Source organism: Taudactylus pleione, unplaced genomic scaffold (assembly GCF_031769625.1).
Source record: "Taudactylus pleione unplaced genomic scaffold, aTauple2 ptg000820l, whole genome shotgun sequence".
NCBI classification, from domain to species: domain Eukaryota; kingdom Metazoa; phylum Chordata; class Amphibia; order Anura; family Myobatrachidae; genus Taudactylus; species Taudactylus pleione.
The window spans coordinates 2,978,354-2,993,794 of record NW_028285222.1 but is presented as its reverse complement, the minus strand read 5'-3'; the positions used below and the strand labels follow the sequence as shown (position 1 = coordinate 2,993,794).

Sequence of the window (15,441 nt, the reverse complement as noted above, 5' to 3'; positions counted from 1 at the left end):
TATAACCCTTTTTGACAGACATTTTTATACTATTATTTGCTTGTTTTATGTATATAGCATCTTCCGAACAATTGCATCATAACCGTAATAACTGGACCTTATGAATATTATTAAGCCACTGGGGTATATGGTTGCTTTTATATATCATTATAGGTGTTACAATCAGCTGGTTTGGTATAATTACTCTTTATGATCCTCCCTTCGATAATGTTGATTGTCAAATCTAAGAAATTAACTTCTATTTTGATAGAAAAAAATGAGTTTTATGTTAAGAGTATTATCATTTAGATAATCACAAAAATCCTTTAAACTGCCCTAATCTTCCTTGCATACAAATAAAATATGTGCTGCCACCAATGCACCAGATTTATGCACCAGCCATGCCCTGACCAAACATGGGATTCCTCTTACCTAGACATAAATAGGTTCGCATAACTGGGCACAAATCTGGTGCCCATGGCGGTACCAACAAGTTGTTTGTAAAAGGAGCCGTCCAAATGAAAATAATTATTCTTTAAAATTAATGTTATCCTATCAATCAGGAAATGACAAAAGCCTTTATTCATTTTCAATTTGTTTAGGGTTTCTCTAATGGCATTAATCCCATCTACATGGGAAATAATGGTCTATAATGACCATACCTACTTTTTCAATATATTTGACATGATATTTATTATATTATTATGTATATACTGTATATGTATTTATTTCCATTATTTTAGAAAGACACTCATCTTGAAAAAGGTACTGCAGCGTGCTGATATGCATTGAGGTATTGGTGTGGTACATTAACATACACTACTCACCTGCCTTTCACTGACCCGGGTTCCGACTTCATTAGTGCAGTGGGACTAATACAGTTCCATCATTTGCTGGTATGGGCATTTCTGCATTTTTTATTAATAAAAGCCTATGTTTATATGTCACACAGCATTATACAGTAGCTTTGTTTAATTCTATTTTGGTTCACACTAGGGGTGAGCGGGTTCGGATTTCTGAAATCCGAACCCCCCCGAGCCCCCCCGATCCGAGGCCGATCCGAGTCAGGCTCGACTTTTCCCGCCTGACTCGGATCTGAAATCGAGGCAAAACGTCATCATCCCACCTTCCGGGTCTCGTGGGTTTTGGATCCTATATAAGGTACCCACGTCGGCGCCATTTTCTCACTCGGCTGTGGACAGTGAAGAGGGAGGGTGGGAGTTAGGGCTGGCTGGGCTGTGTAGTGTAGTGTTGTGCTGTGCTGTGCTGCTGTTGTCCATAGGGGCTGTGTCCACTACTTCAAAGTCCATAGGGGCTGGCTGGACTGTGTTGTGCAGTCAGTTGTCCATAGGGGCTGTGTCCACTCCAAAGTCCTGTGCAGTGTCCCAGTCCTAAAGGGGTGCTGTAGTGTTGTCCAGGGGGTGCTCTGTCCATCAGGGGTGCTCCCCCCAAGTGCAAAAAAAAATTATACTTTTTTTGTGTTTGTGAATTGTGTGCACTGTGGCTGCACGTGCATCAACAAAGGAGCAGCGCCAAGCGTGCGCCTGTGTCTCATAAGTAAAAGGCCGGCTGGCTTGTCCGTTAAAGGGTGCTGTAACCCCCAAAGGGCACTCCAAACAAAATAAAAAAATATATTTTTTTGTGTTTGTGAATTGTGTGCGCAGTAGCTGCACGTGCATCAACAAAGTAGTGCCAAGCGTGCGCCTGTGTCCCATAAATAAAGGGCCGGCTGGATTGACCGCTAAAGGGTGCTGTAACCCCCAAAGGGCACTCCAAACAAAATAAAAAAATATATTTTTTTGTGTTTGTGAATTGTGTGCGCATTAGCCGCACGTGCATCAACAAAGTAGTGCCAAGCGTGCGTCTGTGTCCCATAAATAAAGGGCCGGCTGGATTCACCGCTAAAGGGTGCTGTAACCCCCAAAGGGCACTCCAAACAAAATAAAAAAATATATTTTTTTGTGTTTGTGAATTGTGTGCGCATTAGCTGCACGTGCATCAACAAAGTAGTGCCAAGCGTGCACCTGTGTCCCATAAATAAAGGGCCAGCTGGATTGACCGCTAAAGGGTGCTGTAACCCCCAAAGGGCGCTCCAAACAAAATAAAAAAATATTTTCTGTGTCTGTGAATTGTGTGGGCTGTAGCTACACGTGCATCAACAAAGGAGCAGCGCCAAGCGTGCGCCTGTGTCCCATAAGTAAAGGGCCGGCTGGCTCATTTCTTAAAGGGTGGTGTAACCCACAAAGTGCACTAGTCTCCAACAAAAATAAAAAAATATTTTCTGTGTTTGTGTGCGCCTTAGCCGCACGTATATATCAATATAACATAAATGGAGGACCAAACTTTCTCAGATAAAAATAAAATAGGGAAAGATCAAGAACCACTTCCTCCTAGTGCTGAAGCTGCTGCCACTAGTCATGACATAGACGATAACATGCCATCAACGTCGTCTGCCAAGGCCGATGCCCAATGTCATAGTAGAGGGCACATACAATCCCAAATGACAAAGTTCAGGAAAATGACCTTGAAAAAAACATTTAAATCATCTGAAGAGAAACGTAAACTTGCCAATATGCCATTTACGACACGGAGTGGCAAGGAATGGCTAAGGTCTTTCCCTATGTTCATGACTAGTGGTTCAGCTTCACATGACGATGGAAGCCCTCCTCCCACTAAAAAAATCAAACGAGTTAAGCTGGCAAAAGCACAGCGAAGAACTGTGCGTTCTAAGACGATATCACAAATCCCCAAGGAGAGTCCAAGTGTGGTGGTGGTTGCGATGCCTGACCTTCCCAGCACTGGACGGGAAGAGGTGGCTCTTTCCACCATTTGCACGCCCCCTGCAAGTGCTGAAAGGAGCACCCACAGTCCACTTGCTGATATGCAAATTGAAGATGTCACTGTTGAAGTACAATAGGATGAGGATACTGGTGTAGCTGGCGCTGAGGAGGAAGTTGGCGAGGAGGATTCTGATGGTGATGTGGTTTGTTTAAATCAGGCTCCGGGGGAGACAGTTGTTGTCCGTGAGATGAAAAAGCCCATCACGGTCATGCCTGGGCAGAAGACCAAACATTCCACCTCTTTGGTCTGGCAATATTTCTATCCAAATCCGGACAACAACTGTCTTGCCATATGTACCATATGTAAAGGTGAAATAAGTAGGGGTAGGGACGTTAACCACCTAGGAACATCCTCCCTTATACGTCACCTGCAGCGCATTCATAAAAAGTTACTGTCAAGTTCAGAAACTTTGGGTAAGACTGTAAGCAGTCCAGGGACACCTAAATCCCTTTTTCCTGTTTTATCCAAGGAATCGGTGGATGAGGAGGATGAGGACGACATCTTGCCTCCGTAGAGCCAGTTTTTGCAGGGACACATTAACTGCCAGCTTGTTTTGTGGGGGCCCAAACGAACCAATAATTTCAGCCACAGTCATGTGGCAGACCCTGGCGCTGAAATGATTGGTTTGTTAAAGTGTGCATGTCCTATTTATACAGCATAAGGGTGGGTGGGAGGGCCCAAGGACAATTCCATCTTGCACCTCTTTTTTTTCTTTGCAGTATTGTACTGTTTTGGGCCTAGTTTTTCAAACTGCCATCCTGTCTGCCACTGCAGTGTCACTCCTAGATGGGCCACGTGTTTGTGCCGCCCACTCGTGTCGCTTAGCATAGTCATCCAGCTACCTCGGTGCAACCTTTTGGCCATAAAAACAATATTGTGAGGTGTTCAGAATAGACTGGAAATGAGTGGAAATGAAGGTTATTGAGGTTAATAATAGCATAGGAGCAGAAAAACCCACAAATTCTGTGATTTTAGCTGTTTTTATGCTTTTTTTCAAAAAAATACAGATCCAAAACACAAAACCCAGAACCCAAAACACGGAAGGGTGGTTTTGGCAAAACCAATCCAGATCCAAAACACGAAGAAAGATCCAGATCCAAAACCAAAACACAAAACACGTAAAGTGGCCGGTGCACACCCCTAGTTCACACCCACAGGAGAGTATCTTCCATTATATGAAGACCTCTGAGTCGATGGTATAGAAGATAAGAAAACCTTTATGTGCATATGCTTTCCAGATACAAGTAAGCATACATGTAAGGATTGCACACAGCACACAGCATATTATCCACTCACGTCCAAGTGATACCTACGGCGTTTTGGTTACCTGAAGCTGAGAGACGACCCATACACACTGCCTTCTTAACTACGTGTACACATCCCTGGGGTGTTGTGCCTTTGTTTGATATTATTACACTATTGTGTGTTTTTTTCGGATTTTATTTTTTATGCCTTGGATCTACTGGAACAATATCTGGTTTAGAGTGAGTAACCAAATAAATATTTATGTAACACTTATTCAAATACACTCTTGCAAAAGAAACAAGAGTCACACTCACAGCATGGTCTCACACAAGAAATGATCACACTCACATCAGGCTCTTACTTATGCAGAGTCACACTCACAGCAGGGTGACACTCACAGCAGGCTCTCCCACATGCAGAGTCACACTCAGAGCAGGGTCTCACACAAGCATGATCACACTCACAGCAGGCTCTTACTTATGCCGAGTCACACTCACAGCAGGGTCTCACACATGCAGTGACACTCCCAGCAGACTCTCACATATGCAGAGTCACACTCACAGCAGGTTCTCATACATGTAGTCACACTCCCAGCAGATTCTCACATATGCAGAGTCACACTCACAGCAGGGTCTCACACATGCAGAGTCAGTCACAGCAGACTCTCACACATGACGTTAGCAAAACCATTGTCCATTCTTACACCATCTCCCTACGTGACTACTACTGCTACTATTACTGACTCCTCCTATGTGAGGGGTCTTCAACCTTGGCCCTCCAGCTGCTGTGGAACTACACATCCCAGCATGCACTGCCATAGTTTTATCATGCTTCTATATCAAAAAGGTGGCAGTGCATGCTGGGATGTGTAGTTCCACAGCAGCCGGAGGGCCAAGGTTGAAGACCCCTGTCCTATGTGGCCTTCCCCTCACTCATCTAGCTCCTCTACAAGCCGCACTGAGTGCAGGGGTAACACAGTTTTGTTTTCAGCAGTTCCCGTTCATATATCACTGACCCAAAGATGGAGCTCCCGGTTGCTACATTTGCCTCTTGGTGTCCGGTGTGTGGAGGGGCTGCAACAGGTGGGGAGGGGGAGGAGTGCAGTCTCCAGAGAGCTGGATTGGGTCTATGCCGCTGACTATGTTTCATAATCTCTCTGTGTGCTCCTGTGCACCTCTCTGTATTCGTGCAGCTCTTCCTCCTACCACTAAGCAATAGCAAGGAGGGCTCTTTGTGGGGTGGGTCTTGCCTTAAGGCATCGTGGCTTAAGTTCTGCCCCTGCACTGAGCTCATCACATGATGCACTTCAGCCGGACCTCTCCATTCTCCCTCTGACCTACACCTTACCTCTCTAAGATAATCACCTCTCATTCGAACCTCCTGAACTTGAGATGTGCTGTTCCCCACTTATGGATGTCCCTTCCCTGCCATCCCAGCCTGTCCCCCAACCTCTAAACACTCTCTCAAAGCCCATTACTACATTATTTTCTGCATTTTTCAGTAACAAACTTTTGGTTTAAGGGTGCCGTGAAAACAATGCTGATACTCTACGGCGCCCTGATTCAAAAAAGTTTGGGAACCACTGCTATAGCCTCTTACCCAATATGACACAGCCCTTTAGTAGAGGGCCTCTACATGCTCAACCTCATCCACTCTTGCTTTGCTATTGCTATTGCCCTTGCTTTTCCCTCTTCCTGCTTTAACTCACATTACAACTCTGTTGACATTCTCCCGACAACATAATGCTGTCGTCATTTTGACTGTCATTAGCATTACTATCGACATATCGTATGTATCCCTTAGAGTCCACATCTCAGTCCAGAATCATTCCAAAATTATTTTATGTGTGGCGCACTCCAGGCATTTCTGCGGTAGTTCACTGTTTCCACGGAAACAGCTAAGGACAAGGCCCTGACTAGAATGAACTGAATGGACAGCAGTCTTTTTTGAATGCTTCATTCCACATACTATTTGGTCTCTAAGGGCGTCTGCGAGTCCCGCTCAACATTGGCAGCAGTGCTCTGATAATTCCCTTAATTCAAGCACATAGGGCCTGATTCAGAGCCGCTCGTAAGCGGCCGCTCGTTTGCACTGAGCGATGTTCGCACAACTGCGCATGCGTACGGTTTGTAATACACATGCGCGAACCAGTCAGTGCGGCCGAAAATCGTTTGTTCGCTAAATAGCGAATGCCTGCTACTTTGAGTGACAGGAGGAGGCGTATGTGGGTGGTAACAGGGGAAGGTGCTTGAAAACGGGGAGTGGAGATCAGAACGCAGGCGTGCTTAAAGGTCAAAACGGGCGTTTTAAGGGAGTGCATAATTAAAACAGCAGCGTCATTGACCACGTCACTTGGTTTTTTTAAAGTCAGAACTGCTCGCAAAATAGCGATTGAAAAAAAGCAACCACAAGAATAGCGAGCAGTTCATACGCTGTACGATGTACTCGATTAATCTAATAAATAGCGGACATGACGTATGGTGCGAGCGGCAAGGGGGCGTATTTTTCAAAATTTCTACCGCAAGTTTTGCTCGCTCGTTCAGTCTTAGAGGCGTGAACAGACCACAAAGTGCGAACGGTTCATTTGAATAGCCACCCCTTTTTTTAAACCGAACGACCGCAAATAGCGAGCGGCTCTGAATGAGGTCCATATTTTGTTCATACATGCCTACTCTCCCGGAAATCGCGGGAAGCTCCCGATTTTTCGGGTAACCCCCCCGCGCCCCTTGTAGAGTAGGCATATCTCCCACATCCCGCCCACTTCCTAGTGAAGTGGTCAGAATGGGGAGATTTACGCAGCGATTGCGGGTCCCCACGAAGGGGGTGGGGCTTAATTATGCAAATTGTCAGGTCCCGCCCCCATCACAACCCACCTGCTTCTCCTCCCTGGGAGAAGCCCGGGGAGGAAGAATAAGAGGTAGGCAAGTATGGGAAGAGTCCTCAGGGGTCTATTTACTAAGCAGTGTTAGGAGACAGAGTGAAAAGTGATAAGTAAGTGATAAGGTGCCAGCCAATCAGCTCCCAACTGTCATCTCACAGGCTGTGTTTGAAAAATGACAGTTGGGAGCTGATTGGCTGGCACCTTATCACTTACTTAACACTTTTCACTCCGTCATCTAACACTGCTTAGTAAATAGACCCCTCAGTATCACTGTAAAAACTGGATATAGATCCAATAAATGCTGCCTTCTCCTTACTGTAACTGAGGGGTCTATGTACTAAGCAGTGATAAGAGACAGAGTGAAAAGTGATAAGTTATAAGGTGCCAGCCAATCAGCTCCCAACTGTCATCTCACAGGCTGTGTTTGAAAAATGACAGTTGGGAGCTGATTGGCTGGCACCTTATCACAGACTTATCACTTTTCACTCTGTCTCTTATCACTGCTTAGTACATAGACCCCTTATTCTCTTATTGATCTGAAATCGCAGCCCTCAGTATGCTCCTTCACAGGCTCAGTATCACTGTACTGCTGAATGCACTAAGCACTAAGCGACTTTCAAGCCGCCCATACACGGTGCGATATGCACCTTCCGACGCAACGGGGGATCCGACGTCCGACATATCAGGCGGTCCCCACACATGGTGCGATCGGGTGGCAGACCGCCCGATATGCCAGCACCCCCCTCCCCCACCCGCATAGCGCTGCATGGGATCGCACATCGTATCCCCAGATCAACTGTACATGCAGGAAGATCTGGGGGTCCGATGTACGACCCTACGGGAGCGCGCTCTGACCGTTGTCACGCCCACACACGGTACGATATAGCAGCAATATCGTACCAATCCGTCGGATCGGCTGCTATATCGCACCGTGTATGGGCGCCTTCACTGTCTTTCAGATGCATCTGTAAGCTTCTGTGACTGCCATCCATAGCTTCTGGAAGCGATACAATAAGACTTGCTTTAATCCTTGTCGCCAGTGTTACATGTGTGAGAGGATGTTTGTATATATGACACCATACTCAGGGTCTGATTCAGCAAGGAACGCAAAGGAGAGAACACACGCACTCAGCCGATGTTTCCGCACTGCACATGCGTATGCATCGCAATGCGCGTGCGCGAACTACCAACTGCGATGGGAACTGCGTGAGCAGAGGCTACGCAGACCCAAGGCAGAGTGATTGACAGGAAGTGCCGTTTGAGGGTGGAGACGGGTTGGTGGTCGGGCAAACACAGGTGTGCCAGTGCGTTGCAACGCCGTTACAGGGGCGTGCATAATTAAGGCAGTGCGGCGGTATATATGCAGCCATATCCTGAGCTCTACACAGGAAGCAGCCAATATCCTGCGGCAGGTCAGGTCAACCACTAATATGCTAATGGGTCCGATGGTTCTCGATGTTACCGATGTTTACGTTATCTTGCGTACTGATCAGACTTCAAGTAAAGGGAGATGGGCGGCTTAATATGCCGCAGGACGTCTGCATGTTGTGCGTATGCATTGATTAGCATATTCTCGCAGCGGATGGGTGCGTGCGTTCTCTCCTTTGCGTTCCTTGCTGAATCAGGCCCTCAGATTGGAACAACAGTGTGTGATAGTTTACTAGATAACAGCATGCAACAACAACATAACTATGTACTGAACACCTACATACCAGGAAGTAACAGAAACAAGTAACAAGTTCTGGCATGTACCTCTGCCGGACAATCACACCGAAACCACAGAAAAGATAGATAGAGGATAGTGCAGAGGCTTCGGCGTATCTACCCATTGGCCAGGATGGCACTCGCCAGGGGCGCCGACCAAAGGGGGGGCGCCGCCCGGCAGTGCCACCAGTAGCCAAGGGGTGGACAAGTCCCCCGGCCCCACAAGTGTAGGGCAGACGGCAATGATAGCGGTCTGCCCTACACAGTTTACAAACACACATCCGCCAGCGGCGGCTGTGTGTTTGTAATAGCAGTCAGCTAATGAGAGTCAGACAGCTGCTGCGTCGTCCGCGGAGGGAGCCGGCTGGAGCTCACTAATGAGCTCCGTGTGCCGGCTCCCCCCGCAGCATGTGATGGGGGAGACGTCATACGTCATGACATCTCTCCCATCCAGGAGCAGAGCGGGCCGGGACTCAGAGCGGACAGCGGCGATCAGGTAAGTTGAATTTTTTTTTGTTCTTTGTTTGTGTGTGTAAGCCTGGCACTACAGGGGGGGGAGGCACTGAAATAGGGGGTGGCCGCTACTGGGGGGACTTTATGGGGGGGTTCCCGCTACTGGGGGGCACTGTATAGTAGTGGCCACTACTGTGGGCAAGTTAGGGGGTGGGTGGCCACTACTGGGGGCACTGTATAAGGGTGGCCAATACTGGGGGTAATTTAGGGGGGTGGCCACTACTGGGGGCACTGTATAGGGTGGACACTACTGGGGGCACTGTATAGGGGGGGACTACTGCTGGGGGGCACTGTATGGGAGGACTACTACTGGGGGCACTGTATAGGGGGGGACTACTACTGGGGGGCACTGTATGGGGGGACTTGAACTGGGGGCACTGTATAGGGGGTGCTACTACTGGGGGGCACTAGAACTGGGGGCACTGTATAGGTGGGGCTACTACTGGGGGCACTGTATAGGTGGGGCTACTACTGGGGGCACTGTATAGGGGCTATTAATCGAGGGGCTACTACTGGGGGTAATGCAGCATAGGGGGGATTACTATTGGGAGCACTGCATGGGGGGGAGGGCGCCAGTCCTTTATATTGCCAGGAGCGCTTGGATCACTAGATACACCCCTGTGCAGAGGAAGGACGCAGGAGGTCACTGGTGGTAGACAGAGCATAACAAGGAGACAGCTACTCGGAAGAATGGAAGTCATCAGTCAATTAGCGCCATACTTGCCTAATTTAGTAATTTCCTCTCTGGGAGAAGCCCACATAAGAGATGCAGGGGGGCAGTGATGAGGGCGAGGCCGGACTACTTGTGTCATTAGGCCCCAACACCTTGAGGCAACGCAGCGAATTGCACATATTTGAATAGGGGACGGGGCCAAATTATGCAATTATCATAGAGTCATGTCATTAGGCCCCGCCCCTCCTCGCGGAATCCCGGTATTATTCTGTCCACTTCACTAGGAAGTGGGCAGGATGCGAGAGGAGTGCCTACTATTCCGGCAGTGCGGGGGCTACCCGATCCTCCCACAGGTTCCGGGAGAATAGTCAAGGATGATTAGCTGTATTTATTCATATAGTCAGTCAGATATTTGATCATATACGGGGAGATGTACTAAGCCTTGAAAAGTGATAAAGTGGAGAGTGATAAAGTACCAACCAAACAGCTCCTAACTGCCACTTTTACAGGCTGTGTTTGAAAAATGGCAGTTAGGAGCTGACTGGTTGGTAGTTCACTCTCCACTTTATCATTTTTCAAGGCTTAGTACATCTCCCCTATAGTCAGGTGTAACTATTCATATAGTCAGTTAAAATGCATAGAGTCAGTCAGTTGTAGTTCATACAGTATAGTCAGTCAAGTAAGCGGTAATTATAATGTAGGGACTGGCAGAGATTTGCTATAGAGCCAGAGTAATAACTTAGGGCCTGATTCAGAGCCGGACGCTATTTGCGCTCGCTCGTCCAGAAAATAGGGGTGGCTATTCAAATGAACCGTTCGCTGTTTGCGGTCTGTTCACGCCTCTAGGTCTGAACGAGCGTACGATACTTGCGGTCGTTTTTTTGGAAACTACGCCCCCTGGCCGCTCGCATTCTACGTCATGTCCGCTATTTATTAGGTTAATCGAGTACATCGAACAGGGTATGAGCTGCTCGCTATTCTTGGGGCTGGTTTTTGCTACCGCAATTTTGCGAGCAGTTCTGACTATAAAATAACCCAGTGACGTGGTCAATGACGCTGCTGTATTAATTATGCAAACCCATAAAACGCCCGTTTTGACCTTTAAGCACGCCTGCGTTCGGATCTCCACTCCCCGTTTTCAAGCACCTTCACCTGTTACCAGCCACATACGCCTCATTCTGTCACTCAAATTATCAGGCATTCGCTATTTTGCGAGCACATGAATTTCGGCCGCACTGACTGGTTCGCGCATGCGTATAACGATCCGTACGCATGCGCAGTTGGGCAAACATCGCTCGGAGCGAACGAGCTGCCGCTTACAAGTGGCTCTGAGTCAGGCCCTTAATGTGGTTAGTTAGTAGTAATTAGTCAGATAGGGTGGGATGTACTAAGCTCAAAAATTAGGGTAAACCCCCGAAAATGCTGTTTTCGGGGGGGGGTTTACCGCATTTCTCATATGCACATGCGCATAAAGACACCAGAGGGACTTGTGGGTCATAAAACCGGAAGTCCCTCTAACGCAAAGAACAGATTATACCGGGAAAGCTGTCCTTTGCGATTTTCTAGGTACATACCAGCGATATTATAGCCGGGTTGTACCCGATAATTGGCGGTATGTACCCGATAATTGGTGGTATGTACCCGATAATTGGCGGTATGTACGGCATCGGGGATGCGATGCTTAGTACATCCAGCCCATAGTCAGTTAATTTATTAGCGTTTAGTGTCAGGCAGGCAGTTAAGAATAAGTGAGAATGTCTGTCAGTTAATATTTAATGACTAGTAATTTGGACCCGTCGTACGCCGTGTGCGTTTAACATTAGTTCACTTTAATCCCTAATTTATAGTTGGTTAGATTGCATCACTTATTACTCTGTTATGATAAATATACTTATTTATTTGTAGTCTAGTCCAACAGACTATTCCCCAAATTCTATCCATATAACCAGCTATAAGAGCCATTCCCTTAGGAGGCCTGTTAATTAGTCTGTTTATTACTATGTGTCGGAGTCCGTGGCCTGAAGATGAAGCTAAAGAACGCAGTATTGATGGCGGAAGAGCGCGTTTTATAGTACTCACCTTTCTTGAATCGTTTATAGTAAAAAACAACGGCTGAGACTATTAGTAACGTAGAGAGAAGTGTCCCAATCACAGCTCCAACAATTGCGCCAGTGTAATCTTCACGTTCTGTAATCAGATAAGTCAAATTACACTTCAGTTATTAGTTACAAAGTAAAGTTTCCTGTGCAAATTTCAATAGCAAACAAATAGTTCTTTAATATCCAATTAGTTCATCAATAAGATGCTGTAATTTTCAGAAATGATGTTAAATATTTGATAGAAGGCAGAAAATAATATCTATTTATACTAGTTTTGTCTATTCTAGTTTCTGTTGCTGGAACAGGGGAGCTATTAGTCACAGGGCGGAGTTCACAATAAAAATCCAAGTCATATTCTCAATGTCACTACCCTGTGAATTACACTCAATGTTGCTCCCATTCGCTCATCTATATTGTGTACTGTATTTATGAAATATTATCTCAAGTCTTTACCAAGAAGTTTAATAGGTTAACATGCACAGGTTCTCAAACTCGGCCCTCAGGACCCCTAACATGTTTTCCAGGTGTCCTCATGGAATCACAAGTGAAATAATTAGCTCCACCCAGCAGCGTAACTAAAGTGGGGCTAGCAGGGCACGTGGCCTGGGCGCTGTGGCAGGCCCAGCAGAGGGGGTTGCCGATGGCCAGGGCATCGTACGCGCATTGCCCACCCACTACCATTGTGCTGCAGCCACCCGTCGACCACCATTGCGTCGCTGGGCAAGGCCCATGCTGCACGGTGGTGTTACTGCAGCAGCAGCTCCCACTTTGTTAGGGCTGCTGCTGGTAGCACGACCATGATGCCAGCATCACACTTCCTGAGCTTCAGCTTCCTGCCTAGCTTCACCATACCCATCAGCACCCGGTTGAAGGGGGGGGGGAGAGACACACAGGGAGATATAGAATGAAGGGGGAGGGGAAGGGACACACAGGGAGGCATAGAATGAAGGGGGAGACACACAGAGAGGCATAGAATAAAGGGGGGACACACACAGAGACATAGAATAAAGGGGGAGATGATGCAGGGGGGGAGATGATGGTGTGCTGAGAGATGATGCAGGGGGGAGATGACGATGTACTGACAGATGTCGTGGTGGGGAGGTGATGGTGTGCTAAGAGATGACACAGGGAGGAGATGATGGTGTGCTAAGAGATGACAGAGTGGGGAGGTGATGGTGTGCTGAGAGATGATGCTGTGGGTAGGTGATTGTGTGCTGAGATATGACGCTGGGGGAGATGATGGTGTGCTGAGAGATGATGCTGTGGGGAGGTGATTGTGTGCTGAGATATGACGCAGGGGGAGGTGATGGTGTGCTGAGATGTGACGCAGGGGGAGATGATGGTGTGCAGAGAGATGACACAGGGAGATGATGGTGTGCTGAGAGACAATGTAAGGGGAGGGTGATGGTGTACTGATAGACAATGCAGGGGTGGAGATGATGGTGTGCTGAGAGACAACACAGAGGGGAGATGATGGTGTGGCTGAGAGACGCAGAGGGAGATGCTGGTGTGGCTGATAGATTCAGGGGGAGATGGTGTTGCTAAGAGACAACACAGGGGGAGGTGATGTTGTGGCTGAGAGATGACACAGGGGGAGGCAATGGTGTGCTGAGAGATGATGCAGGGGAGATGATGGTGTGGCTAACAGATGCAGTCACATGGAGGAAATGATGGTGTGCTGAGAGATGACATGGGGGAGATGATGGTGTGGCTGAGAGACGCAGGTGGCAGATGATGCTGTCGCTGAGAGATGCAGGGAGGAGATGATGGTGTGGCTGAGAGACGCAGGGGAGAGATGATGGCGTGGCTGAGAGACACAGGTGGCAGATGATAGTGTGCTGAGAGACGATGCAGGGGGGAGGTGATGGTGTACTGAGAGATGTGGTGGGGAGGTGATGATGTGCTGAGAAACAATGCAGGAAGGAGATGATGGTGTGCTAAGAGATGACACAGTGGGGAGGTGATGGTGTGCTGAGATATGACGCAGGGGGAGCTGATGGTGTGCTGAGAGATGATGCAGGGGGAGATGATGGTGTGCAGAGAGATGACACAGGGGGAGATGATGTGCTGAGAGATTACACAGGGGGAGATGGTGTTGCTGAGAGACAACACAGGGGAGGTGATGGTGTGGCTGAGAGATGACACAGGGGGAGGCAATGGTGTGCTGAGAGATGATTCAGGGGAGATGATGGTGTGGCTAACAGATGCAGCCACAGGGAGGAAATGATGGTGTGCTGAGAGATGACATGGGGGGAGATGATGGTGTGGCTGAGAGATGACTCAGGGAGGAGATGATGGTGTGGCTGACAGATGCAGGGGGGAGATGATAGTGTGGCTGAGAGATGACACAGGGTGGAGATAATGATGTGGCTGAGAGATGCAGGTGGCAGATGATGCTGTGGCATAGAGATGCAGGGAGTAGATGATGGTGTGGCTGAGAGACAGGTGGCAGATGATGGTGTGGCTGAGGGACGCAGGTGGCAGATAATGGTGTGGCTGAGGGACGCAGGTGGCAGATGATGCTGTGGCTGAGAGACACAGGGAGGAGATGATGGTGTGGCTGAGAGAAGCAGGGGGAGATGATGGTGTGGCTGAGAGACGCAGGTGGCAGATGATGGTGTGGTGAGAGACAACATGGGGGAGATAATGATGTGGCTGAGAGATGCAGGAAGGAGATGGTGTGGCTAAGAGATGCAGGTGGCAGATGATGGTGTAGCTTAGAGACACATGGGGGAGATGATGGTGTGGCTGAGAGACACAGGGGGCAGGAGTTACACAGGGGGTATGTGTCTACTTGAACCACTGTTGTATGATGATGACGTTGTTAATATTCCTACACAAACAGGCATCTTCCAGAATATGTGACCTACATGAATTGTCGGTGTGTTTGAAGAGGGCTCTATTTATTTAAATTTACTAAAGGGCAATTGGAGAAGAATTCGTAAAATTCTACTCCAAGCCCTAATTATCACATATTTTTAGTAATCAGAACGCATTTTCCATAATTGTAATCGTAAATGCGATCTGCCTAAGATTTACTAAAAATAAAATGTGAAAAAATACCAGGGGAAGCCCTGTGATAATAACGCCAGGATAATATCCAGGCTTTCCCCCGGTTACCGGACTCCTGATCTTCTCTAACAGGCAGAGCAGAGCCCAGAGCTGGCCCCTGTGATCAGCTGTGTGATCCACAAGCTTATGACTGCTAAAAGAAAAAAAAAAAAAAAAAAAACTTACCTGAGTCTGAGTCCAGGGCCGGAGGTCGTTGCTCTGGTGATGTCCTCACTCTGGTCAGCTGGTCTCCCGGCTCCTGCACTGTGACCCTGGTCAGCTGCTGCATTAAACAGATGACCGGGTCACAGTGCAGGATGGAAGACCAGCTGACCGGAGCTCCAGAGGGAGGACATCACCGGAGCAGCGATGACCTGACCGGAGGTAAGTAAAAGTAAGGGGGGGTCACAGGGGGCGACAGCGAGGGGGGGTCGCAGGGATGGGGGTAGCGGCAG

The 15,441-nt window shown here is 48.0% G+C and overlaps 1 protein-coding gene across 1 annotated transcript in view; it reads right to left on the bottom strand.

Moving 5' to 3' along the window:
• NCR3LG1 (natural killer cell cytotoxicity receptor 3 ligand 1) overlaps positions 1 to 15,441 on the bottom strand; it is a 69,175-nt gene that overhangs the window by 33,601 nt on the left and 20,133 nt on the right. Inside the window, exon 4 of the mRNA XM_088458238.1 lies at positions 11,916 to 12,023. Within this exon, the coding sequence (XP_088314364.1) occupies positions 11,916 to 12,023 (108 nt within the window). The remainder of the gene's footprint in view (positions 1 to 11,915; positions 12,024 to 15,441) is intronic.